The sequence below is a fragment of the Salvelinus fontinalis genome, chromosome 27 (genome assembly GCF_029448725.1).
Source record: "Salvelinus fontinalis isolate EN_2023a chromosome 27, ASM2944872v1, whole genome shotgun sequence".
Taxonomy (NCBI): Eukaryota; Metazoa; Chordata; class Actinopteri; order Salmoniformes; family Salmonidae; genus Salvelinus; species Salvelinus fontinalis.
Genome location: NC_074691.1, coordinates 20,615,214 through 20,642,460, shown reverse-complemented (window position 1 = coordinate 20,642,460; position 27,247 = coordinate 20,615,214). Strand labels below are relative to the sequence as shown.

General features: G+C 45.9%; 1 protein-coding gene across 10 annotated transcripts in view; it reads right to left on the bottom strand.

The window, feature by feature from the left end:
* The window catches only part of syne1a (spectrin repeat containing, nuclear envelope 1a), a 202,944-nt gene that overhangs the window by 44,830 nt on the left and 130,867 nt on the right, over positions 1-27,247 (bottom strand). For 9 of the 10 annotated variants that reach the window (XM_055885241.1, XM_055885242.1, XM_055885240.1 and 6 more), the window contains 34 exons: positions 26,189-26,326; positions 23,753-23,863; positions 23,268-23,429; positions 22,677-22,874; positions 22,280-22,453; positions 17,221-17,412; positions 14,192-14,323; positions 13,895-13,995; positions 13,566-13,710; positions 13,240-13,368; positions 12,848-13,021; positions 12,415-12,648; positions 12,171-12,272; positions 11,893-12,012; positions 11,392-11,592; positions 10,975-11,148; positions 10,351-10,482; positions 9,872-10,068; positions 7,993-8,125; positions 7,570-7,752; positions 7,211-7,360; positions 6,669-6,845; positions 6,268-6,423; positions 5,946-6,101; positions 5,249-5,419; positions 4,768-4,901; positions 4,318-4,522; positions 3,329-3,511; positions 3,047-3,193; positions 2,766-2,920; positions 2,389-2,536; positions 2,156-2,250; positions 1,846-2,080; positions 1,412-1,606 (listed from right to left, as the gene is read on the bottom strand). In XM_055885241.1, coding sequence (XP_055741216.1) covers positions 1,412-1,606; positions 1,846-2,080; positions 2,156-2,250; positions 2,389-2,536; positions 2,766-2,920; positions 3,047-3,193; positions 3,329-3,511; positions 4,318-4,522; positions 4,768-4,901; positions 5,249-5,419; positions 5,946-6,101; positions 6,268-6,423; positions 6,669-6,845; positions 7,211-7,360; positions 7,570-7,752; positions 7,993-8,125; positions 9,872-10,068; positions 10,351-10,482; positions 10,975-11,148; positions 11,392-11,592; positions 11,893-12,012; positions 12,171-12,272; positions 12,415-12,648; positions 12,848-13,021; positions 13,240-13,368; positions 13,566-13,710; positions 13,895-13,995; positions 14,192-14,323; positions 17,221-17,412; positions 22,280-22,453; positions 22,677-22,874; positions 23,268-23,429; positions 23,753-23,863; positions 26,189-26,326 — 5,439 coding nt within the window. The remainder of the gene's footprint in view (positions 1-1,411; positions 1,607-1,845; positions 2,081-2,155; positions 2,251-2,388; positions 2,537-2,765; positions 2,921-3,046; positions 3,194-3,328; positions 3,512-4,317; positions 4,523-4,767; positions 4,902-5,248; positions 5,420-5,945; positions 6,102-6,267; positions 6,424-6,668; positions 6,846-7,210; positions 7,361-7,569; positions 7,753-7,992; positions 8,126-9,871; positions 10,069-10,350; positions 10,483-10,974; positions 11,149-11,391; positions 11,593-11,892; positions 12,013-12,170; positions 12,273-12,414; positions 12,649-12,847; positions 13,022-13,239; positions 13,369-13,565; positions 13,711-13,894; positions 13,996-14,191; positions 14,324-17,220; positions 17,413-22,279; positions 22,454-22,676; positions 22,875-23,267; positions 23,430-23,752; positions 23,864-26,188; positions 26,327-27,247) is intronic. The other variant, XM_055885243.1, reaches the window with a different exon arrangement.

Genomic DNA, 27,247 nt, shown 5'->3' with positions numbered 1-27,247 from the left:
GACAACAGGCTGCATACATTTAAATTAAAAATACCAAAACCAGATGTAGATTTAAAATCAGAGGGGGTTTGGAGACATTGCATATCAGGGCCAGGGTTAGGCTGCACGTTACCTGATATCAACAACAGAAGAATAACTAGGCACCTCTGTTTAAAAACCCTGCACGGCTTCTCTTTTTTAAGAGACCTACTGCAAGCGAATTCTACAAGTGAGTTTCCAGACAATACAAAACAGTCATTTAAAACCATTAGACTTTGGTAGTGACACAAATTCGTACTGTTCACATCATGCCACAAATGCATCAGTACTTGGACAAGTGGACCGAGTAAAAAAGAGCGAGTTCCTGCAGACAAAATGTCTAATGGACGGGAGAGCACATTGTCAGATGTACTCACCCTGCGACAACGAAGAATGAGTTTGTTTTAGTTGATTGTGTTTAGTGTTTTGTACATATTTATGTTTGTCTGTGCAATTTGCGTTGTGCTGTATTTTACTTGTTTTATAGTGTATACAATTTTTTTGTTCTATGAAATTGTATATGCAGGGCTCCCTTAAAAAAGAGACACTGGTCTCGATGGTGACTCCCTGCTAAAAAAGGTAATATATATATAATTGAATCCTAACTTCCTCTTTCTTCAAGTGCTGGATTTTCACCCACAGCGCCAAATCCACCATTCATTTTATTCCAACAGTCCGATGTCCACAGATGAACCAATCGTTCCCAGTATAATGCCATTTTGCTATATACTTTTGCAATACATCCCTCCAAAATTTCTACCAATATTGCCCTAAAAAGAAATACTTTACCCAAGAGTATAATGATATTTCCCATTGACTGATGGTGGTTTTTCAGATCGCTTAACAATACAGTTTGCAGGTCCATCTGAACCCCGATATTATGACTTAACAACCATTCCTGGAACTAACTCCAAAATCGAGCCACCGATGGACAGTCCCAGAGAAAAAACAAAATTCCTTGTGGCAGGCAGCTCAATGCTGACTGTTCAATGCGCCATATATTAAGCATTCTTTTTGTAGCAAGTATTTTATATAGCTTAAATTGAAGCAAACAGATTGATGTATCAATTGTTGTTTTATATGTCAGTTCATAGACCTGATGCCAAGCTATTGGTACATCAAAAACCTGTTCTAACAATTCAATGGCCATTATAACTAGGTATGTTGGTTGTGTGTTGGTTGTGTGTTTGTTGTGGGTTGATTGTGTGTTGGTTGAATGTAGGATGTGTGTTGATTGTGGGTTGGTTGAGTGTTGGCTATGGGTTGGTTGTGGTTGGGTTGTGGTTGAGTTGTGTGTTGGTTGTGGTTTGGTTGTGTGTTGGTTGTGTGGTGCTTATGGTTTGGTTGTGTGGTGGTTGTGCTTTGGTTGTGTGTTGGTTGTGGAATGACAGACCTTGAGCAAGCTTAGCAGCTCTCTCTTCTGTTCGTCCAATCGGACGTTGGCATGTCTCCAGCACTCCTGCATGTCCATCAGCTCCGTCTGCAGGGCTGACTCCTCCCTGGCGTCAGCTGACAGGAGCAGGCTCCGCCCCGCCTCCACCGCCAGGATGTAGCCACCCTGCTGCCTCTGGAGCACACGCTCCCTCAACTAGGGGGAGAAGGTTTCGGTTTACTGTCAGTCTTTATTGTGGGAAATATATAATGAAATTATACGGAATTTATATTTATTGTCCAGTCTATGTGTTATTACACTGACTACATTGTTAAACCTCAGCAATGCAAAAACATTGTGTGAACACTGAAATGCTTATAACTTTTATTGAAGCTTTATGACAGTTACAGGTCACAATATACCACATAGAGGAGACGTATGTCTATTCCACCCACCTGTATCTGGTCTAACATGGTCCTGGACTCCTGTAAGGCCACCGCCTCTCCTTGTTGATGCACTTCCGGGTCGCGAGACACTTCCTGTAGCCATCGCCGCAGCTTCTCCGCCATCTCCCTGTAGCGCTGCCATTGGCGGACCAGGCTGTCAATTATCCCTCTCCTTTGCTGGGCCCGCCTCACAACACCCTGCCATTGGTTACCCAGCAGAGCCAGTTTCAGGCTGAAGTCATCCCTGCAGGAAAGAGAGAGAGATTTACCCCAAATAAACCATTATGTGTGTGTGTGTGTTTGTGTGTGTGTTCCTTACCTGTCGTCCACCTGTCCCTGGTCCAGCACTCGATGGCCGTCACTGATGATGGAGTAGAGAATCTGCTGCCTGCTGAACATTTCTGTCTGGAACAACTATACAGAAACATTTACAGAGATCAACATACAGGTACAGAGAAACAGCTTACAAGCCCATACCCCCCTGCACCTAACCTCTCTCCTGACCCCCCCCCACCCCACTCCTCTCACCTCCCTGCCTCCTCCTATCCTCACCTCGTGGTCTCTCTGCTGCTCCAGCAGGCTGTGGTAGTTCCCAGAGGTCTCAGAGGCCAGCTTTTGTTCCGTATGGGACAGGAAGTCCATCCAGTCCTCACACTTCTGCAGGAAGCTCTGCTGCTGCAGCAACACCGCCTGCAGCTTACTGAGGAGGGAGACACGAGATAGCACAGAGTCACACAACAGATTGTAACACCTTTATCCATCCTGTGGAACAATAACAACATAATGAACATGCAACATGGAGTTCTTGTTTTTCAACCTACATCATTTCATTTGTAATTTAGGGTAACACACAATGAGATAGGAATGGCTTGATAAGTGCAATGCATGTGTAACTATTGTTCTGTATGTGAAGACGTTAATGAAGCTACCTGAATCTCTCAGTCAGGTGTGCGGAGTGGGAGGTCCAGGCTCTGTTGAGGCTCTGGAGGCGTTTGATCTCTCTGTCGTTCAGGGGCAGTCTGTAGGCCAGCTCATTCACACGCTCTAGATCAGGAGAATGGCTGCTCAACTTACACATCTGGCTCTGGAGAGGGAGGAAGGGATTTGAGAGATGTTCTGAATTTACAATAGAGGCAATATAGAAGCAATTGAAGCAATAGTGTTATCAAGGATTCAACAGAGGTTCAGCTCAGTTGTCAGACATGTTTACCATGAGTTTTTCCATGCGCTCCTGTATGACAGTGAGTTCCGGTGTTCCGACTGGGTCGGACTCCCTTAGAACCTCTTCAGCCTCCTCAGCCTGACAGGTCAGAGAGTCCAACTGCTCTTTAAAACGCTCACAGTCGTCAGCTCCACACTAGAGAGGGAGAAATAGAGGGGGTACAAAAGTATGAATGTACTGTATATATTGTACATGAAGGGTGTTTGGACATGTGTACGTGTGTACACTGCTCTACTGTGTGCTTGTGACGCTGTAGCACGGATGATCCACCTGCAGTACTTCCTGCTGCCTGTGCAGGGCGTGCTCCAGCGTTGCTAGGCGATGTGTGAGTGACAGGCAGTCTGATTGGAGGGCTGCCATGGAGGAGGCGTCAACCTGAGTCTTCAGCTGTTCCCCCAGCTGCTGCAGCTGTAGTAGGGACTGTTGTACTGTTGCCTGGGCACCCAGCAACTCCTACACAACAACAACAACAACGCAGCTATGAGGATTGGAATTGGAGGACAAAATACTGTGAACTTGGTTCTGTAAGAGTAAGGTCAGAGGGCAAAAATGAATAGCATCACTAAACAATAGAGGGCTTTTCTCCTCTGAAAGACAAGTTACTATTACTGTCCTCCATGCTTGGCAACTGAAACCCATTTCTACATCTTCACTGTGGACTTTCTATAATTTAAACACTGAAAATAAACCGTTTTGGCTCTACTGTACTGTTTATCACCAGCCCTGCCAGCCTCCCTCACCCTGTTAGGCCTGTGCGGCACTTTGGCCTAACAGTCTGAAAGGTCTTTTGTCATGGTGCGCTGGGTCTGTATTCAGACACACTGGGTGTAATTTGGCCACCTACCGAAGGGCTAGGGGCTTCGGTACTTCTCTGAAACCACGCTGACAGGCAGTTTCTATGCTTATTCACATGAGAGCAGGGCTGCATTCTTCACTAAAAGCTAGGCTTTCAAAACTGTAATGTATATATAAGGAAAACTGCTGTGTGGCAGATCGTCTCTAATTTTTGTCTTGCTGATTCACCCTCTGAATGACCCAAATACAAAATCCATGTTTCAAATGTCTCAACGCTTAAACATCCTTCTTTAACCTGCCTCCTTCCATTCATCTCCACTGATTGAAGTGGATTTAACAAGTGACATCAATAAGGCATCATAACTTTCACCTGGATTCACCTGGTCAGTCTGTCATAGAAATAAAAGGCATTCCTAATGTTTTGTACACTCAGTGTACGTCATTTAGGTGCATTCATTGCTTACGCTGCAGTCTCTAATCCATGCGTTGCTTTCCTCTTCCGTGACGTCTCTGTCGGTGGCACTCTTGAGCAGCCTGTCGGCCCTCTCCTCCTGTTTGTGTACAGCAGAGACACTCTGGTCATACAGCTCTGTGTAGCGCTGCCACAGACCCAGCAGAGCCTTGCTGCTCCTCAACTGTTCTGAGATCTGCTCCAGCAGACCGTTCCACCTGAGACAGAGGAAGATAATAAGTTAGGATCTGAACTGGGAGCAGTTATGACACCGAACCGAAAATAGTGTTGCACTTGCATCAAGTGTCACAGACTGTTCTAAGATAAGCCAACCGTGTATGCTGAGTGATAACATTCCAGACTCCTAGCTCACAGTGGGCCCCAGGAAGATTAGCTGTTGCAACTTGTACAGCTAATGGGGATCCAAATCTCCATTACCCTGCAGCCCTTCTTCAATGCCCACCTGATGTTGACGTCCCGGAGGGCTCCGTCCAGTGTGTCTGCCACAGACGGGTGGCACTCTGCCAGCAGCTGATGTGTGACAGAGCCAAACTTCCTCAGACTGCTCTCCTGCTTGTCTAACTCCTCCTGCAGGTTCTGAACAGGTACATAGCGCCGGGTCAATGACAAAGATAAAATACAGAGAATCTGTTCACTCTCTACAAACAAGTTATCAGGCTAAATGTTGTAATGCTATAACATGACAATTCAACAATCTCAATTTAACTTCAATCTTGAGCTCTTGCCTTCCTATGACAATCTTGTCTTCATTCTGCATAGGAATTTTTCTTCAATTTTTTTATTCAAAATGTTTCCCATGTTATTCCAACCTCAGGGTGTGCTGAGGTTGTATTTTTGTTGTGTTTTGTTGTATTTTAGTTGTGTTTTGATTGTATTTTATTTGTGTTTTGGTTGTATTTTAGTTGTGTTTCGGGTTGTCTCACCTCCAGGCTTTCCACCTGTTGCTGTACAGCCTCCAGGGAGCCTGTGAGCAGGTGTAGCCGGGACACGGAGTACCTCCCCTCCATCAGGTAACCGTTGATCTCCTCAGCAGCACGGCGGTACAGAGTCCACTGCTCCAGCACTGACCGCAGACTCACCTTCATCTGACCAATCTGGAGGGCCGGAGAGAGAGGACATTATGTTCGACATTTAGTTTTTTCACTATTGTCAGGGATTCTCTGAAAGCCATGGGAGTTAAATGGGATTATAATATAGTGAAGCCAGTTCAGACAGGAAACCTGAGTGTTTACATCAGCTGATAGCAACTATGCACTGGTGTTTCTTTGCTGCCATGCTGATGATGTAATTCGCTATGCGTTGTCTGCTTTCTGCTAGCCCACCACCACGCCAGCCTCCACCTGTTTGGCTCTGCTCTTTTCCCAATAGGGTGGATTGGTAAAGCTACACCGTGCAGTGAGCTACCCCGAAGCTGCAGAGTCTACCGCCAAGACCTAAAGTATTGTAATTGACTTTCTAATAAATGGTTAAACAAATACTTGGTGTTTTCTGTCTGAATTGAGGTTAGATTTGGATATGGTACTCTAGGCGGTGAAACTGTTCCTAAAATGTAAACAAAATCTGTCAGATTAATTGTGTGAGTGTCATGGTATCAGTCTGGAGAATTGTCTATAAACCCACCATATTGTCCAGGTTGGCCCAGGACTGGTTCAACCCTTTAAGGGTCTCCATAACAACAGAGCAGGCCTGCCCCCTCTTTTCCTGGATGAGTCCGCTCCCTCTCTCTTCAGCTTTCTCTAAATCCTTCTCTTTCTCCTTCACTAACTCTTCCAACTCCTGAGCAAGAGAAAGAGGGAATAGAAAGATAAACAACATAAGAAAACAAATATTATAGATGAATTAGAACTGATCTGAGGTTAGAAAACTTACTGTGAAGAGAATATTTGCTTGTAGGTTTAATGGGAAATTGTGAATGGTGGTAATGCTGTATCTATGTCCCTACCTGACAGTCTTTGAGTGCATTCTGCACCGATGCTACGTCATCTATCCTGTGTCTCTTCTTCAGTTTGTCTTCTTGCAGGGTCAACCAGGTCTTCAGGGCCTGAACACCATTCTCATGCTCCATCCAGCCCTCCAACAGGCCTTCCAACAGCTGGATCTGGGGTACACACACAGCAACATGTCACACAACAAGAACAACAACTGCCATCAATGTCTGAAAGTCAAAGCATGAACTTGGGAGATCAGTGCGTAGATCGTTGACTTGTCTTTCACCTAAATCTTGTTGTTCTGGCTATCAAAAAGTGGGGCTATCAAACAGTTACTGATGACTTCTATCCAAAAGGTGTGGGGGGGGCTTTCAGAAACATCATTCCTCCAGGCCAATGGGGGGGGGGTAGCTACCTTCTCAGTGATGAGGCCTTGCAGTATCTGCCAGCGGCGGTTCATGGCTCCCAGGCGCTCGGCGAAGTCGGTCTTGTCGCTGCGCTTCCCCTCCACATCTTGACTACTGATCTGGAGCACTGACTGGTTGACGAAGTCCACCGTCAGCTGTTTACATGTCAGGTCAATACTGAACCCCTGGAGAGACAGACAGGGGAATAGGCGAGAGAGAGAAAGAGATGGGAGGGAGATAGAGGAGGGTGGGGGAGAGAGAGATGGGAGGGAGAGAGAGAGAGAGAAAGAAAGATGGGAGAGAGAGATAAGAGGGAGCAAGAGAGAGATGGAAGGGAGAGAGAGAGGGTAGATGTGGGAAAGTATAGAGACAGGATACATTGAGTAATGGGAGAGAGGGACAGCAGAGACAGAAAAAGGATGGACGATAATAAAGTAGAGAGACAGAGACAGAGTGAAATTGTCACAACACTCATTTAAATCATTACAATGATGCTCTAATTTGTTTTAGCAATGTCTCTGAGAGGAGTACCTCTACTACACTATCTTACCTTGTACTTCTGTAGGTAGTCCTGAACAACCTCTGACCCCACTGCTCCCATGATCCTCTGCTGGTCCTCCGCTATCACGTTCTCCATGAGAGAGATCCAGCTCATCAGCTCTGTGATGGCGTGACGCGACGCCAGCTTCTCCATCTGCAGCTGCAGGCACAAACACAAGGCAAAGTCATGTTACAAACTGCATCTCTCCATTTCCCAGTTCTCAGTGGACTGACACCACAGACACCACAGCAGGAGGCATTTCTTTAGTTATAACATCCCTAACTTATGAATTAGTTACAAAATGTGTTACTCTACATATTAAGCTAAACAATGGCAGCAAGTTAACAAACTTTAGACTGATCCCATACCTGGTGTAGTTTTTCCTGTACCACTGGGATGCGTGTGAAGAGCTCAGCCCACTGGGTGTCCACCTGGGCCAGAGCTGATCTCAGACCAGCCGTGTCCACCCTCTTCAGCCGCAGCAGCTGGTTGCCTGTACTCAGCACTGAGGAGCGCAGAGACGACTTAGCATCCACCTCCTTATAGAACTCCTACAGGGGGAGAGAAAGAGAGAGTGAGGGGGAGGTGAGCTTTCATTCCTTTTGTTAGATCATTGCACATGATGGTGGAAAGAACACGACTGCACATAGGACCCAGAGGTTTTCTTGGTCAGCTGACGTGACCAAGAAAAAGCTTGTTCTATCTACAGCATACATGTATAAATACATTTCTCTGGGATATGTGTAGACCTATCTATCTGGTGTAACTTGAGGTCTCTCAGTCTCACTCACCAGGAAGGCATACAGGTGGTCTCTGACTGTCTCCAGCTCCTGAGGTACGGTCACAGACTGTGTGGTCCAGAACTCCAGACGGTCCAGAGCTGACCGCAACCACTGACTCAACTCTGCTGACTCACTCTGGTACCTGTAAGGTCACATGATATAACAGAAGCAAATGTTTAGCTCTGGGATTAGTGTTTCATGTTTAGTTCTGGGATTAGTGTTTCATGTTTAGTTTGGGATTAGTGTTTCATGTTTAGTTCTGGGATTAGTGTTTCATGTTTAGTTCTGGGATTAGTGTTTCATGTTTAGCTCTGGGATTAGTGTTGGGGGTTGGGTTGGCGCCCCCCCTTGGGTTGTGCCGTGGCGGAGATCTTTGTGGGCTATACTCGGCCTTATCCCAGGGGGGTAAATTGGTGGTTGAAGATATCCCTCTAGTGGTGTGGGGGCTGTGCTTTGGCAAAGTGGGTGAGGTTATATCCTGCCTGTTTGGCCCTGTCCGGGGGTATCATCGGATGGGGCCACAGTGTCTCCTGACCCCTCCTGTCTCAGCCTCCAGTATTTATGCTGCAGTAGTTTATGTGTCAGGGGGCTAGGGTCAGTCTGTTATATCTGGAGTATTTCTCCTGTCTTATCCGGTGTCCTGTGTGAATTTAAGTATGCTCTCTCTAATTCTCTCTTTATCTCTTTCTTTCTTTCTCTCTCTCATGGGACCTGAGCCCTAGGACCAAGCCTCAGGACTACCTGGCATGATGACTCCTTGCTGTCGCCAGTCCACCTGGCCGTGCTGCTGCTCCAGTTTCAACTGTTCTGCCTGCGGCTATGGAACACTGACCTGTTCACCGGACGTGCTACCTGTCCCAGACCTGCTGTTTTCAACTCTCTAGAGACAGCAGGAGCGGTAGAGATACTCTCAATGATTGGCTATGAAAAACCAACTGACATTTACTCCTAAGGTGCTGACTTGTTGCACCCTCGACAACTACTGTGATTATTATTATTTGACCATGCTGGTCATTTATGAACATTTGAACATCTTGGCCATGTTCTGTTATAATCTCCATCCGGCACAGCCAGAAGAGGACTGGCCACCCCTCATAACCTGGTTCCTCTATAGGTTTCTTCCTAGGTTTTGGCCTTTCTAGGGAGTTTTTCCTAGCCACCGTGCTTCTATCCCTGCATTGCTTGCTGTTTGGGGTTTTAGGCTGGGTTTCTGTACAGCACTTTGATATATCAGCTGATGTAAGAAGGGCTATATAAATACATTTGATTTGAGTGTTTCATGTTTAGTTCTGGGATTAGTGTTTCATGTTTAGTTCTGGGATTAGTGTTTCGTGTTTAGTCTTGGGATTAGTGTTTCGTGTTTAGTTTTGGGATTAGTGTTTCGTGTTTAGTTCTGGGATTAGTGTTTCATGTTTAGTTCTGGGATTAGTGTTTCATGTTTAGTTCTGGGATTAGTGTTTCATGTTGAGCTCTGGGATTAGTGTTTCATGTTTAGTTCTGGGATTAGTGTTTCGTGTTTAGTCTTGGGATTAGTGTTTCGTGTTTAGTTCTGGGATTAGTGTTTCGTGTTTAGTTCTGGGATTAGTGTTTCATGTTTAGTTCGGGGATTAGTGTTTCATGTTAAATTCTGCGATTCAATTTAAAAAACGTACTTCGCTAGTCTGGACTCATACTGTAGTGTATCTTCCACCGTCGGCATACATGGTTAAAATTAGCAATAGCATAAACAGCATAGAAACACAACACAATGACAATTTATATGATATACAGTATTTATTCAGGCTAATACCCCGCAATAACTTTAAACCAAACCCACTCTCCTCCTCTCCCCCTCTTCCCTCTTCTCTTCCACCTCCCCTCTCCCTCTCCCCCTCCCCTCTCCTCTGACCTGCTCCAGTGTTTGAGGGTGGAATCAAAGCGGTGCAGCTCCTTGTTGACCTTGGTGGTGGAGCAGAGCCAGTGTTCCCCTAGCTGGGTGAGCTGGTTCTCCAGGTCTGAGCAACACACAGACAGCAGCAGCCTCTTCCCCTCTTCCATCACCTGATAGAGCTGGGGCTGGTGCTCTGTCAGGCTGGTCTTCAGACGCTATAGACGGGAAGGAGGAGAGGTGAGAGGTGAGAGGTATGGATCAGAAAACAATGACCTGTAAGTCACAGTACCCAATACTAAGGTGTTTCAATGCCATGTGCAACGACAACACAAACATGTATACCTGGGGGACACCTGTATGTGTATCCTTGGGGGAGATACATTGAATTCAGTTACGTTTTTAATGATTTCCATTGCAACAAGGGAACATGCTAAAATAATCGGTCTTGTGCCAGGTCAATCAGTAGGTGTGTATGATGAGAGGTGTGTGCTGTGTACCTGGTAGAGAGTGATCCTGTCGCTGAGTCTCTCCTCTGTCTCCTCCACCAGGCCCACCGTAGGGATACTACACTCTACTGCCTCCAGCTGCCTGTACAGAGCCTGGTAGTCCTCCACCAGCATGCTCCACGACTGGGACAAACAACAGACAGACAACAGACAAAAAACAGACAGACAACACAGACAGAGAGAGAGCAAGAGAGAGAAAGAGAGAGAGAGAGCGAGAGAGAGGGGAAGGGGAAAGGGTTAATATTAGACTGTTCATCCAATCACTTTGCCATTCATCATTTCATCAATTTGTCGGTCTGTTAATTTACTATGACTGACCTAGAGGGGGAAATTATTAAACAAATCAGTCACTCTCTCAGTTAACCTGACCATTCATTTATTCCACAGTCGATCAATCTATCCCATACATCCCTTTAACTCTCTCTCTCAATTTCTTTCTATCAATCCACTCCATTCCTTCTTCCATCCATCCACATCCATCCAGCCACAAAAAAAGCATCGAACCAGTCCACCAAACCAATTACCCAATCCCTCCTTCAGTAGCAAGTAACCATTCCCCTCTTGCTTCCCTAAGTAGCAACCAGGTACTGTATGCTTCCACCATCCCACTCTTACCTCCAGTATTCCTTCCAGCTCGACCCCTCTACGGTGAGCCTGTTTGAGGACGTTGTTGGCCAGGGCCAGGGTCTCCTCCAGGACCTGGCTCTCCCTCTGGACCACCAGGCCGCTCACCTTACTGTAGAATGTCTGGGTCAGGATCATATGACACTCCAAACCCTGGAAAAACTCCTGGGGAGAGGAGGGGTGGGAGGGTGAGAGAGAAAGACAAAATGTGGTTGGACAAATGTCATGAATTGAGAGTGGAAAAATGCATTGTGACCTGAAAAATAAGCAACACTAAAGAACACCATGACGTTATTAGTATGTTCTGGACCCTGATATGGCAATGTGACATCCCACCCAATAATGTTTGAGTGTGGACATTTATTGTTAACGTGTAATATCACCAAACTCTCTTTTTGAAGGACCGACCTTGTGCTTGTCCAGGAGTATCTGCACTTCTATGACAGAGCCCACGGTCATCTTCTGGTCGGCGGCCATCTTGTCCTGTGCGGTGTCGACCAGGTCTGTGAGGTCATGCAGGGCACTCTCGTACTGGGCCTTCAGAGACAGGCTGTGGTTCAAACTGCTACGCCTGGAGCCTACCATTAACACCAGCTCCTCGTAGGCATCCTATAGACATGGGTTACAGATAATACAGTGCATCAAACATACACTACACATCCTGGGTCAGATATCAGACAGTAGTTAGTTGATATGAGGGGGATGGGGGCCTACGGCACTTCCCTTGTTAACAAAACCCCCCATATTCACAGCACCGCCTCACCACCCCTGCACAACCAGTACCTTCCCCCCTGTTAACCTTTGACAATTCATCCCCTGACTGTTTTAATCATACATCATTCATTACACAGTATATATTAAACATAGGTTATATGACAGTGTTATTAGGAGACAGAGTTGTGTTGTTACCTGTAGTTTGAGAAGCTCCTGGTTGGAGATCTGGTCAGGCTGTAGTCCCTCCGCTCTGCTCCTGAGCTCTGCTACTCTCTGCTCAAACTCCCTCAGACCATCCTCCACCTCGGATAATGTCTGTTCATGAAAAAGGACTGTGTTAAATGTGTGCGTGTGTGTGTGTGTGTGTGTGTGTGTGTGTGTGTGTGTGTGTGTGTGTGTGTGTGTGTGTGTGTGTGTGTGTGTGTGTGTGTGTGTGTGTGTGTGTGTGTGTGTGTGTATTACTATAACTGTACCTCCATCTGTTTGGGTGCAGGCCTGTCTATGGCTCCAGCCATCCTCTGCAGCAGCTGGTGTTTACTCTCACTGAGAGCTGTGAACAGCAGCCTCAGCTCCGTCTGGTGGAGAGGAGACAGGAGAGATGGGGGTCAAAGGTTAGCAATGATGACAATGACGAATGGTAGACATGCCTTTATATCGCACGCACGCACACACGTGCACAAACAAACAAACACACACACACACATGCACAGTAGCTACCTGGAAGCCGGTGTGTTCCTGCAGTCGGTCTCTCATACAGTCACAATGTTGCTCCAGCGTTTGGTCCAGCAGGCCCAGTCTCTCCTGTAGCCCATCCAGAGTGTCTTCCATCAGGGCCTGCTCCTCCCCTCCATACAGCCTCCTCCCTCCTCCTGCTGCTCCACCTCCTCCTCCCAGCAGCTCCCTGCACTTGCTCATCTCCCCTGTCACCTCCCTCACCTCTTTACTCAGGCCCTGCAGAGGAAGAGGACAAGGAGAAGAGGTCAGACAAAAGCCCAGTAATATAGTTCATAATACAGTATAGAGGGAATGTCCTCTGAATGTTCTCTGAATGTTCTCATATTATGTGTGTGGGGAATATTGCTCCATAAAGTCTATTAGCTGGTTGGTTAATAGAACTGTAATTTGTTTGATTGCCTCTGCCCGTGGTTACCTCCAGGTTAGAGAGCTGTGTCTCAGTGTCCTCTGACAGCAGCACAGGACCAGAGAGGACGTTGTTCTCAGCACTGTCCAGCCAGGACGAAGCTGCAGACACAGCCACATACAGCTCCTCCTGCACCGACACACCCCTGGGCACGCCCTGCTTATTGTCAGCAACGCCTCCTGGCTGTAGGCGCACAACATAGGAGTTATATAAATGTTACACTTTAATCTTTAACACTTTAATCTAACCAGAGAGGCTTAATTCATCACAGAAATAAGCATTCTCACTGAATCACAGTCAATACATGTTTTCATGTACACATCCAGGAAACCTATATATTACTGGTTGACTGTATTACTTCCATCCTCATGTTATATACACCCAGTTGGTACGTGTATTACCTCTTGGACTAGCCTCTCTAGAGTCTGGCTGCAGCCCTCAAACAGAGCCCTGGGGAAGTAAGGGTCTTGTCCCAGCGCCTCCCTCCTGAACACCACCCCTGGGCTGGACACACATGACCTGTGGAGCACCTGGGGAGAGGGGAAACAGGACTGTCAGATACTGACGTAATCTCACACCATAAGTTTGTGCTGGTTACTGTACTTGGTTGGAATATGGTTTGTACTGTAGGTATTTGAATAACATTAGATGCTATGTGGACCGGTGTGCTTAGACAGGTAAGGAATTTTGTAGATACGAAGATAATAGATATCCAAGCCATGCTTACCGGACTGAGCTGCTCCTGCTCCAGGGAGTTAAGAGACAGCTGGAGTTTGGTGCTCTGGTCTTTACTCAGATTCTCCCACCTCTGTCTCATCTGGTCATGAGGGGTCAAGGTCTCTGCCTCTAACAACACACCAGGCGTTCCCTCACTATAGAGAGAGGGGGGAGAGAGTGAATGAAATAGTAAGGGATAAACAGAGACCAGTGCAAGAATGAGAGAGAAAACAATGTGTGTGTGTGTGTGTGTGTGTGTGTGTGTGTGTGTGTGTGTGTGTGTGTGTGTGTGCGTGCGTGCGTGCGTGCGTGCGTGCGTGCATGTGAGGTAAAACGTACCTGTCTCCATTGGGTGTGGTCTGTTGGCTGAGAATCTCCTCCCCTACACTGGCTACAGACTTCAGCAGCCTTCTCTGCTCTGCCAGCTGCTCCTCCAGCTCCTACACAATAAAATAATAGAGCATGAATACACACAGCTCCATAACCTCCACAGTACATTTACTTCTCCAACACAGATACATACTCCACTTAAGATAACTATACCCGTACACACTCCAGAGGGAAGGAAATATGTCGAGTAATGGTACAGTATAGCGGTATAGTAAATGTACAGGAAAGAGCTATGTCATATCCTACCCTCTGTCGTAGCAGGTTGTCATGGTGCTGTTGTGTGCGTGTGGAGCGGGCCTGGGACAGCCAGTCCTGTATGTTGGGACTCTGGGACAGGATGGAGTCTGGCTCACTGTCCTCCTGCTCCTGCAATGAACCCTGGGACACATGCAGAGGTCAGAGGTTAGGGGTTAAAGGAGAGATGTTACAGTGAATATAAACAGTGATAAATGCAGTTACTTTGATGCACAGTTTTGTGAGATTGAATTACAAAGACACTCCAACTAGGATTACTCTCCAAGTAACGGATTAAAAGGGATGGATTACTCTTTAAATTATATTTTATGAGATTAAAAGCTTGTTCAAGGAAATTATATTCTAAGACTATTTGGTAAAAAATGATGACATATTTCTTCATAATACATATTGAAAGGGTGCATTCCAACTATTTGTTTGAAATGCAGCTCCGTGCTTACATGCTTGTAAACATACCTACTACTACTGAAGACAATATCATAGCAGAGTGAGAGGCCCGAATACCATGTACAACAGTGTTAGAGTCAGTATGACGACAAGAGAGAGAGGATTCCAGAGCATCTCTGGGTTAGGATTAGAGGTTGGCATCTCTTTGCTCTTTGTTTGTGTGACATACAGGCAGTTGCTGTTTTGATGGGAGACAGTGGGCCTTTATGACTGAAGCATAGCCTTTGTGTCCACACAAAACAACTATTGATGGAGATGCGCAACACACTTCAACAAAACACAACAATACACCAACACATAAGAGAGGCAGGTGTATGGTCCAACTGTGTTTGTGTGTGAGAGAGGGAGAGGGCTAAATTTGTCTGTTACGACGGCGGCGCAAGTGCCAAACGCACGTTAGTTTGCGATTTCAGCATGTAAAAATTGTCTCTCTGGCATTTTCCACCCCATACGCCAGGTTCAGCAATTTACCAGTCTAATATCAGCTTGCTTGCGCTGAGGTGGGAGGGGTGGCAATATTTGAGGTGTGTCCTTGAAAACAAGCGCAAAAGTGACAATTTCATGCAGCGCATATCGGGATTTAAGACCAACAAAAAGCAGGTCTTAGAGGTTGGTAATGGCATGGATTTTGTGAGTGGAGGCGTTACCTAACCACCCATGACACAAAGTGCCCTTATGCTCATGGAACAAGAGACGAGATGTGCTTTTTGTGCCGGTAACCCTAGTATTAAAAAACATTTGGTTTCATTTGATTAAAAACCAAGCACATAGCTTTTTTGACCTACCCAATGGATTCGCAAAGTATCCAAGCCTATCAATAAAGAGTTTGATTCGTGAGACTGCTTTGAACTACATCTTAATCACCAAAGCTTTATTAAAATATCACGTTTGGGAGCAGCAAAACAGTGAGCGGACATCCCCTTCTTTTATCTATGTATTGTGTAATCTTACATCATTTTAGCCAGCTCCCGTTTGGACGTCAATAACAACCACTCCATGTAAGCTACATGCGCCCATGTGCCCATCATGAAACAAGTGATGAGATGATGCTGGTGACCCTTGTACTTACCTAGGCGTGCCTATAGGCTAAAACTACGGCTTTTTTATTCTGTCCATTCTATGATAACATTATTCTGTCCATTCTATGATAACATGCTTCTGACCCCAAGCTATTTTGAAATATTGTTGTTTAATTTGATTAAAAACCAAACGTTTTAGAATGATTCACCGTCCTGTCTTTATGATGATTACATCCAACTGGCATGCAGTGGAATTTAGGAGCCGTCTGCTGTTTCTGGAGAATTGTGAATACAATCTGTATGATGGTTCCATTATGTTTCTTAAACATTATATTTGGGAGCAGTATAATGGTGAGTGGACAATCTCTTTTATATTGGATCTTTGTCCAGCTTCTATGAAAAGTTTGGATGTGTGTAAAACCCTGCATTGTCTGAGTTGCCTTAATATTATATGCCCACGGGGAGTGATTATGGTGCCTGTCACTCTATTTAGACATAGCCTTTCTAAAACAAGTTGTTGATTCGTTTTGATTAGAATTAGATTAGAATTATAGCCATAATGCAATTTACAGTAGTCCTAGCCCCTATATCAGTCTGAATGCTGTGTTTAACAATATATCTCCATACTGAAGTCATGCCTTACTTAGAACAATGTGGACTGCAAACATGTTCAACATATTTAGCAAAAATGGGAAGGGCTACATTTTGTTATTTTGTTTCTTTAGTCAATTTAACAAACTAGGCTATAGCAGACTAACATTCGAATTGGAGTTGAAGGCAACACAATACATAAAAAACTTGAAGCAACCACATATTTAGCCATGGTGTCACGACTTCAACCGAGGCAGGCTCTCCTTCCCGTTCGGGTGGCGCTCGGCGGTCGTCGTCACCGGCCTACTAGCTGCTACTGACTCTTTTTCCTCCCCCTCCTTATGTGTTTATGGTTATCACCTGGTTTGAGGGAATTGGCAATCAGGGTGGCTTTATTAGTCAGCCAGCCTGTCTGCTTCTTTGTGCGGGATTGTTCGTCTGTTTCTTTGGATTTCGGGAGTGGTTCGTGTTTGTGTACTGGTTTTGTCTTCATGTTTGAAGACAGGTGTTTATTTGACACCCAGTAGTCCGGTTTGGACATTTATGGTTTACGGGTTGGGAATTAAACTCAACGTATTGAAGCTCTGCTGTTCCTGCGTCTGATTCCACAAACACCCCGACACCTAGAGCATTACACATGGAGCAGGTTCTGATTGGCCAGTGAGGGGTTAAGCCTCCAACTCATTGATTCATCAAAACCCAGCCCTTTCGCGCCAGCGCCAGCTACTGTGCCCATATACCCGCAGTAAAAATAGAGCCCACTGTGAGAAATAGAGAAAGAAAAAAATAATGTAAAATTAGTGTGAATGATAGGGACAAAGAGGAGATATATAAAGAAAGAGACACAGCGATAGGAAAGGTGAGGACAGGAAAGAAGAGGACAGAGAGAGAAGTGAGAGAGCGAGACAGAGAGACTGAGAAAACAGCCCAACACTCATACCACTACGATGCATCGTGTCTCACCTGGATGTCGACCTGTTTGTCCTGCAACATCCTCTGCAGCTCCACCAGGCTGTCTTTAAGGGAGTGGAGTTTAAAGGTGAGCTGCTCGGCCTCCCCGCGCGTCCCCGCCCGCCCCTCCAGCAGCAGGCTCTCACTGTGGACCGATAGCTCTGACAGGGAGGCCACCTTCTGCTCAATCTCAAACAGCATGTTCTGTAGGGACAGCAGCACACAGTAAGGCCAGCACAAACAGAGTGACCACCAGAGTGACCACAACCTGATTCACAACTTGACAGCAGAGTCACTGTTGCAGGGAAGAAAGCTGAGACATGATAGCGAACCCACAACTGATACAGCTAACAAGACCACACTCTTAGGGCTAAAATATGTCAATATCAGTAGAGACTCAGAGTGAAACATTAAAAAAGTTATAATTTGTAGATAAAACTATATTAAATATATTCACGTCACCAAATAACTGATTAAAAACAGTTTTGCAATGAAGGTCTACAGTAGCCTCAACAGCACTCTGTTGGGTAGCACCATGGTGTAGCCGGAGGACAGCTAGCTTCCGTCCTTCTCTGGGTAAAATTACTTCAATACAAAACCTATGAGGCTCATGGTTCTCACCCACTTCCATAAACTTACACAGTGATTATGACAACTTCCAGAGGACATCCACCAACAGAGCTCTTGCAGCATGAACTGACATGTTTTCCACCCAATCAAATGATCAGATAATTAATCTAGTACCGAAAGCATAAGCTACAGCTAGCTAGCACTGCAGTGCATAAAATGTAGTGGGTAGGTAACTCAAAGAGAGAGAAAATAGTTGAACGGTTTTCAACAAATTGTACCCGCAAAACACCAGTCTCAACGTCAACAGTGAAGAGGCGACTCCGGGATGCTGGCCTTCTAAGCAGAGTTGCAAAGAAAAAGCCATATCTCAGACTGGCCAATAAAATAAAATATTAAGATGGGCAAAAGAACACTGACAGGACAGAGGAACTCTGCCTAGAAGGCCAGCATCCCGGAGTCGCCTCTTCACTGTTGACGTTGAGACTGGTGTTTTGCGGGTACTATTTAATGAAGTTGCCAGTTGAGGACTTGTGAGGCGTCTGTTTCTCAATCTAGACACTCTAATGTACTTGTCCTCTTGCTCAGTTGTGCACCGGGGCCTCCCACTCCTCTTTCTATTCTGGTTAGAGCCAGTTTGCACTGTTCTGTGAAGGGAGTAGTACATAGCGTTGTACGAGATCTTCAGTTTCTTGGCAATTTCTTGCATGGAATAGCCTTAATTTCTCACAACAAGAAAAGACTGCCGAGTTTCAGAAGAAAGTCCTTTGTTTCTGGACATTTTGAGCCTGTAATCGAACCCACAAATGCTGATGCTCCAGATACTCAACTAATCTAAAGAAGGACAGTTTTATTGCTTCTTTAATCAGAACAACAGTTTCAGCTGTGCTAACATAATTACAAAAGGGTTTTCTAATGATCAATTGGCCTTTTAAAATTATAAACTTGGATTAGCTAACACAACGTGCCATTGGAACACAGGAGTGATGGTTGCTGATAATGTGCCTCTGTACGCCTATGTAGATATTCCATAAAAAATCTGCCGTTTCCAGCTACAATAGTCATTTACAACATTAATAATGTCTACACTGTATTTCTGATCAATTTGATGTTATTTTAATGGACCCAAAATGTTATTTTCTTTTCGAAACAAGGACATTTCTAAGTGACCCCAAAATTTTGAACGGTAGTGTACATTGTAAACATTCATTCATAGTCTAGGTTGTAGCAACCTCATGATAGGTATAGTGAACATTTTAGTATCATGTAGTAGCCTAAACCTATCGATGTTACATTGAGCTGGGTGAATGGAATATGAATGAAAGTCATCAAATATGCTAATAGAAATAAGGCCATGCTCATAAAATAAATAATTGTTCCCTCATCTTAAATGGCATCGATCACCACTGGTCAATATGGTATGGTCAGAAAGGGCAGCTAGAATACTGCTCCCATCACGGAGACAGCTCAACTGTGAGAGTCAATGATAACCCAATCCCAGGCCAACAAAAAAAGGTCCTATCTAGAATCTAAAAGGGTTCTTTGGCTTTCCCATAGGAGAAACCTTTGAAGAACCCTTTTGGTTCCAGGTGGAGCCCTTTTGGGTTCTATGTAGAACCTTTTCTACAGAGGGTTCTACATGCAAGCCACAACAACATGGACACAACCAACTTTCTCTATCGCAGGAACATCAACATCCAATGATAGCTCTCTGTTCCCTTCCTCAAAGAGTTTCTATTGGCCGAGGGCAGTGAATGACAGTCCGTGTTCTGGAAGGTCAGAGGCCTCGTCTCCACATAAAGGCCTTGGCCACTGTTTTCATGAACCCATCAGAAGAGCTACAGCTGCTGCTTCTTGGGCCTGCCTCATACAGTACACACACTGTATGCACACCACGGTCTCTGTCCTCCTTCCCTTTCTCTTTTTTATAATACGTATATACTCTTTTCTCTACTTCTCTCCCTCTCCATCCACGTTCCTCTTCAACCTCTTCCTTCAAATCTCCACGACACCACTTCTCCAATGAGAGACCCTCCCCTTCCATGTTCAGACCATGGGTGAAAAAGGATAAAAGAGAAAAAAGGGGGGATTCGCATGTTTTTCATTTCACTGAGCGGCCCAGAGACACAGTGGTAGGAGTGGTAATTCCCTACTGACATGGTTCCCTCAACAATAGTCTCCCCAGTGCACCACCTCCTCTCTATTCAGAGGAGAGCTGTGACGGTGTCATTCAGAAGGAGATGTGAATATCCCTCTCTCTCTGTCTCTCTCTCTCCATTCCTTTTCCTCCCATTCTTTCCTTATCTCTCAATCTCTGAGAGATCCATTTCTCTTTCTCTCCCTTCGTCTCCACTCATGTCTCCTTTCAAGTAATATCACACACATTTCCATCCCTCACGCTACAACCCCGGCCCCCGGTCCCCCAGCCCTGCTCCCATTAACTCCAGCAGGGGGCTGTAGGCCCACAGAGGGTTGACCCTGCACAGGCCTAACCCTTAGACCTGAGCTCCACAGGAGCCTCATGTAAACTTAATCAGCTTATAGTCCTCCCAGCTGCTCTCAGCACACACTTCATGGATGGACTACCTGGGACTTATAGTCCTCCCAGCTGCTCTCAGCACACACTGCATGGATGGAATGCCTGGGACTTATAGTCCTCCCAGCTGCTCTCAGCACACACTGCATGGATGGAATACCTGGGACTTATAGTCCTCCCAGCTGCTCTCAGCACACATTGCATGGATGGAATACCTGGGACTTATAGTCCTCCCAGCTGCTCTCAGCACACACTTCATGGAAGGACTACCTGGGACTTATAGTCCTCCCAGATGCTCTCAGCACACACTTCATGGATGGACTACCTGGGACTTATAGTCCTCCCAGTTGCTCTCAGCACACACTGCATGGATGGAATACCTGGGACTTAAAGTCCTCCCAGCTGCTCTCAGCACACACTTCATGGATGGAATACCTGGGACTTATAGTCCTCCCAGCTGCTCTCAGCACACACTGCATGGATGGAATACCTGGGACTTATAGTCCTCCCAGCTGCTCTCAGCACACACTTCATGGATGGAATACCTGGGACTTACAGTCCTCCCAGCTGCTCTCAGCACACACTTCATGGATGGACTACCTGGGACTGTTCCTCTGAGGTACAGTTATTATTAGGAGCCTGTTCCCATAGAGTTCATCTTAACCACTCAGGGTCACCCATTTTATGTTTTGAGGCAATACCAGTCAGTAAACGAACTAACTAAACCAGCAGTTCAAAAATGTGTTTGTTCCCTATAGTGGGCACTCTAACAGATCCGTGCGTCAGGGAGAGGTTGGTCCATACTCCTAGAATGATCCACTAGGACCCCAAAACACAAAACTGTCTCTGGATCAGCTCAACTTCCACTTCCACCACCACACCAACCTGATCAAAGCTGGGGGTGGCATCACCATGGTAACAGTGTGAGTGGGGGTGACATCACCATGGTAACAGTTTGAGAGGGGGACAAAGCGGGGCCTGGAGGACTGGGGGAATGTTTAGGGAGCCAGCGGGACGTCCCAAAGCTGGAGGAAGTCAGAGCAGGGTGACAGACCATAATCCTAATATCCCACACAGGGAGAGGGACAAAAAACAAACTAATCTGCCTCCCGGGTGGCGCAGTGGTCTAGGGCACTGCATCGCAGTGCTAGCTGCGCCACCAGAGTCTCTGGGTTCGGGCCCAGGCTCTGTCGCAGCCAGCCGCGAACGGGAGGTCCGTGGGGCGACGCACAATTGGGCTAGCGTCGTCCGGGTTAGGGAGGGTTTGGCCGGTAGGGAGATCCTTGTCTCATCGCGCTCCAGCGACTCCTGTGGCGGGCCGGGTGCAGTGTGCGCTAACCAAGGGGGCTAGGTGCACGGTGTTTCCTCCGACACATTGGTGCGGCTGGCTTCCGGGTTGGAGGCGCGCTGTGTTAAGAAGCAGTGCGGCTTGGTTGGGTTGTGCTTCGGAGGATGGTTGGCTTTCGACCTTCGTCTCTCCCGAGCCCGTACGGGAGTTGTAGCGATGAGACAAGATAGTAATTACTAGCGATTGGATAGCACGAAAATTGGGGAGAAAAGGGGATAAAATGTATAAAAAATAAAATAAAATAAAAAACAAACTAATCTAATTTAGGATGGTCATTCAGTGGGACAATAGCAATAGTGTGACTCTATCAGACTTTATCCATTTCTTTTCTAAAGCAGGTTTTTGTGAGAGGCAGTTTCAGACCTACATCATTTCACCCAGTAACAATACAACCACTACCTAGGAGAAGACATATGAGTGGGAATGCAATTCTCTGCAAAATGAGACTCAGAAATTGAATTCAGTACTATTTTTAAGCATCAAAACGGGGCTGAGCCGTTTGGATCCTGACCTTGTATGGTGCTCCCGTGCACTGAAACCCCCAATAACACAACTCCAAAACCCTGACCGCCATATTTCCCGTCCCTATTTTATGACATCATCACCGCCATGCCCCTCACCTGGCAGTCAATCAGCTGCTCCTCCATGTCCATGTCCTCTGGGTGTGGCTGAAGGGCGGAGCTTAGTGTGGCCTTGGTGCTGAGCAACCAATGGTCGAGCTCCTCTGCCTCACTATGGTAACGCTGCAGCGCCTGCTCCTGCCTCTGCTCCTCCAGCTGCTCACTCAGACGCTCCTATAGGGAGCGCCATGACAACCACAACACTTTGTTTCTATGGAAATGGGTCATCTTTACCTTTATAGCCATTCATTGGTTAACTCCCATGTTACTATGACAACCAACTATTTTACAGCAACCGCACTCCTTTACATTAAAACAATTGAATTGTACGTATGGTGTTAAGTATCCATCCATTCTTTCTTTATTCATTGTTGATGAGTGTTCCACCCCCACCCACCTCCAATAGCTGCCGTTTCCCAGAGGCCTTCATGCGGATGGTGGCCATCCTCTCTCCCAGGACGGTCAGGGTGGAATGGAGGGCCAGCTGGTCCCCTGGGTCACTGTCACTGTCCAGGCCGTCACACAGCTCTTCACTGAAACACGTCTGCAGGTCCCCAATCTCATCCTGTAGCATCAGGATCTCATCCATCAGGGCCTGGGGGAGACGGGGGAGGAGGAGGAGGAGGAGGGGGAGGTCATTTAAACATGTAGTTGGAAAACAGTTCAGAGATTACGGAGATAGTATGACATATTGACATTTTCAGGTTCAGTGAGTTGGCATTTGGTAAAAACCCTACAAGCACTGTGCTGTTGCTGTACTGTTGGCATAGCAACAAGGAACAGCAATGCACTGTCTGTCCGGTGCAAATAACATCTCTAAATTTCTCTCCCTTTCTGCTTTTACATCTCCCTCACCCACTCTTTTCCTTTCTGTATCTCTGTTCTTTTCTAAATTTCCGCCTCAACACCCTCCCCCCACTTTCTCTCCTTTCCTAAAGTCCCCATCCCTCTCCCTCTTTCTGTCTATCGCTCTCCCTATCTCTCTCACCTGGTGTGCAGCCATCTGGCTCTCAGGGCTCTTACGGGACTCTAGGCCCTCATTGAGAGCTCCCTCTATAGACTCCATCTTGGTGGAGATTGACTGGAGGGACTCCTGGTAGTGCTGCTGACGCTCCAAAGCCTCATACAGAGTCTTCTGCTTCTCACTGATCTACATAGGAAGAGGGAGAGAGGGAGAAGGGAGGAGAGAGGGAGAGAAGGAGAGGGAGAGAGAGGAAGAGAGAGAGAGGGGAGGAGAGAGAGAGGAGAGAGAGAGGATGAGAGAGAGGGAGAGAGCGGGAAGAAAAAAGAGGAAGAGCGCGTGAGAGGAGGAGAGAGAAAGAGAGGGAGAGAGACATACAGTTGTTATTTCATTCATTAATTTTAACAACTGGATAGTTAAATAGGTCTAAAAATAACTCAGAGAAGAGACAGGTCAGTGTTTATACAGTAACGGTTTGTTTATGTTAGTGGATAGCTGTTGAGTTTACGTACCACATTCTTGAGTGTTTCCCAGGAGCGCTGCAGGTCATCCAGGTTGGCATTGGACTCTAGAGAGGGGTCATACAGCTCCTGTAGAGGGGCCCGACTCAGAGGGGCCCGGGCCTATAATACACAACAGATCAGAGTGTGAGAGTGTGGGTTGTTGTTACATAGTTGTATAGCACCTTGCCCTTTCACCCTTTGTATTCTTTCGAGCATGGATTAAAAACATTTAAGCTGTCCATTTTTGCATATCGGCCTCCTTCGGTTATTCCTTTCATGGTTTTTAGTGCAATATACAGTACCAGTCAAAAGTTTGGACACACCTACTCATTCAAGGGCTTTTCTTTATTTTTACTATTTTCTACATTGTAGAATAATAGTGAAGACATCAAAACTATGAAATAACACTTACGGAATCATGTAGTAACCAAAAAAGTGTTAAACAAATCAAATATATTTTAGATTTTCGATTCTTCAAAGTAGCCACTCTTTGCCTTGATGACAGCTTTGCACACTCTTGGCCTTCTCTCAACCAGGTTCATGAGGAAGGCTTTTCCAACAGTCTTGAAGGAGTTCCCACATATGCTGAGCACTTGTTGGCTGCTTTTCCTTCACTCTGCAGTCCAACTCATCCCAAACCATCTCAATTGGTTGAGGCTGGGTGATTGTGGAGGCCAGGTCATCTGATGCAGCACTCCATCACCCTCCTTCTTGGTCAAATAGCCCTTACACAGCCTGGAGTGTGTAGGGTCATTGTCCTGTTGAAAAACAAATGATAGTCCCACTAAGCGCAAACCAGATGGGATGGCGTATCACTGCAGAATGCTGTGATAGCCATGCTGGTTAAGTGTGCCTTGAATTCTAAATAAATCACAGACAGTGTCACCATCAAAGCACCCCCACACCATCACACCTCCTCCTCCATGCTTCACAGTGGGAACCCCACATGCGGAGATCATCCGTTCACCTACTCTGCGTCTCACAAAGACATGGCGGTTGGAACCAAAAATCTCACATTTGGACTCATCAGACCAAAGGACAGATTTCCACCGGTCTAATGTCCATTGCTCGTGTTTCTTGGCCCAGCAAGTCTTATTATTGCTGTCCTTTAGTAGTGGTTTCTTTGCAGCAATTCGACAATGAAGGCCTGATTCACGCATTCTCCTCTGAACAGTTGATGTTGAGATGTCTGTTACTTGAACTCTGTGAATCATTTATTTGGTCTGCAATCTGAGGTGCAGTTAACTCTAATGAACTCTGGGTCTTCCTTTCCTGTGGTGGTCCTCATGAGAGCCAGTTTCATCATAGTGCTTGATGGTTTTGCGACTGCACCTGAAGAAACGTTCAAAGTTCTTGAAATTTTCTGGATTGACTGACGTTCATGACTTAAAGTAATGATGGACTGTTGTTTCTCTTTGCTTATTTGAGCTGTTCTTGCCATAATATGAACTTGGTATTTTACCAAATAGGGTTATCTTCTGTATACCACCCATACCTTGTCACAACACAACTGATTGGCTCAAACGCATTAAGGAAAGAAATTCCACAAATTAACTTTTAACAAGGCATACCTGTTAATTGAAATGCATTCCAGGTGACTACCTCATGAAGCTGGTCGAGAGAATGCCAAGAGTGTGCAAAGCTGTCATCAAGACAAAGGGTGGCTACTTTGAAGAATCTCAAATATAAAATGTATTTTGATTTGTTTAACACTTTTTTGGTTACTACATGACTCCATATGTATTATTTCATAGTTTTGATGTCTTCACCAATATTCTACAATGTAGAAAATAGTAACAATAAAGAAAAACCCTGGAAGGAGTAGGTGTGTCCAAACTTTTGACTGGTACTGTAGATATTGAACTCTATTGATATTTTTTTTCCTACGCACCGGCCGCCTTTCATTCTAGCCTGAGCACAAACCCTGTAATTGCGTTGATGTCTCCTAATGTAGTTAGCCATACGCCAACCAGATGCTGGAAGCCATTATAACCATAGTAGGCCTAAGATTCTACACCCAAATATTTAGAGTATATCTGCACTGGGTGTTATTTAAGTGCAGCTTCTACATGTACAACTTCCTAGTAAATAGTACTAGTACAGCATCGAAGACTAAACTCTGATTGACGTTTAGTATTTCCACTTTTAAAGCTATACAACTGTTGTGAAGCTTTGAAACAATGAATTACCAATTGCAATTCACCAACAACCCTGCTTATAGAGAAACAAGGGAATCGGTCTACCCAGGAGATAGTGGTAAGATGGTCATGCCTGCAGTCTCAGAGAGCGCCGTTGGGACAGATAAGCGTTATAGGTACACAGCACATGTACTTTATAGAAGGCACAGTGAGGGGTAGGATGAAGGTAGTTAGGGGTCATCGGGATAGTAGTAGCAGGGGCAGGTGAATGGGTGGGAGGTAGTTGGGGGGTGCACCGGTGCAGTACCTGGTTAAGGGGAGTGTCAGCATTAGCCCCTGGCGAGGGGGAGCGGCAGGCGGGAGAGGAGACCTCGCTGTTGGTGCCCTCCTCCCCTGACTCCTCTGTTACGGGGGAGAGGAGTGTGTGACAGCGGCCTGCTGTCATCTGACCACACACACACACACACACACACACAACCATATAGAGAAATAGACAGCGAGAAATATGGAGAGAGGAGCCAGAAGGAAAGAGAGAAAAGACAGAGAAAGAGAGACAAGAAAGAGGAGGATGAGAATGGAGAGAGAGCACAGGAATAAATACACAAAGTCAAAAAAGAAAGAGGGAGTGAAATGGAGAGAAAGGGAGAGAAAGAGGAAAGAGACAACATAAGCATAATGAATAGAGTGAAGCGTGGAGCTTAGCAGAGTAAGCACACTACTGATTAATTAGACAGGAGGTAATCAAATAGTGTCTCAATGAGATCACATTACAAGTATTGATAGAACACAACCCCAGGCCTTACAGAAGCACTAAAAGCACAGGAATATAGCGGTCGGCTACTGTACTGTACTGTAGCTATCTGCAGCTAGACAAAGAAACCCTTAGTGAAGCTGGAAAGCAATTGCAATGAATGACCCACAAGGCTTTTTACAGGATGTATCAGGGGAATGGAATGGCCAATGCTAGGAAATAAAACTCCTGCGCGAACACTCACACCAGGGACAGCTAAATATACCTTTTTGCAGGCCTATACCTCAATGTCTTTCTGTCTTTTAAGCAGTACACACACAGAAAGTACAACAACAGCACATTCTGCACCATAACAACTTACAACAAATTACAGTTTCTCTTTGAAACATCTAAACCCTGGCTCTATATTCTACATGAGAGAGGCCAGTGCAGCCAGTATAGAGTTAACAACAGACAGTTAGACTGGGGGAGTGAGCTACAGCTGGCCCTACAGTAGAGTATAGCAGCACAGTTGTCTCCCTCCCTCGTTGTCTGCCTGTCTGCCTGCCTCAGTAGAGAGCAGACCTGAAATGCGAGCTGAGCCCTATTGGGCTGTTTTTGGCGGTTATAGTGGAA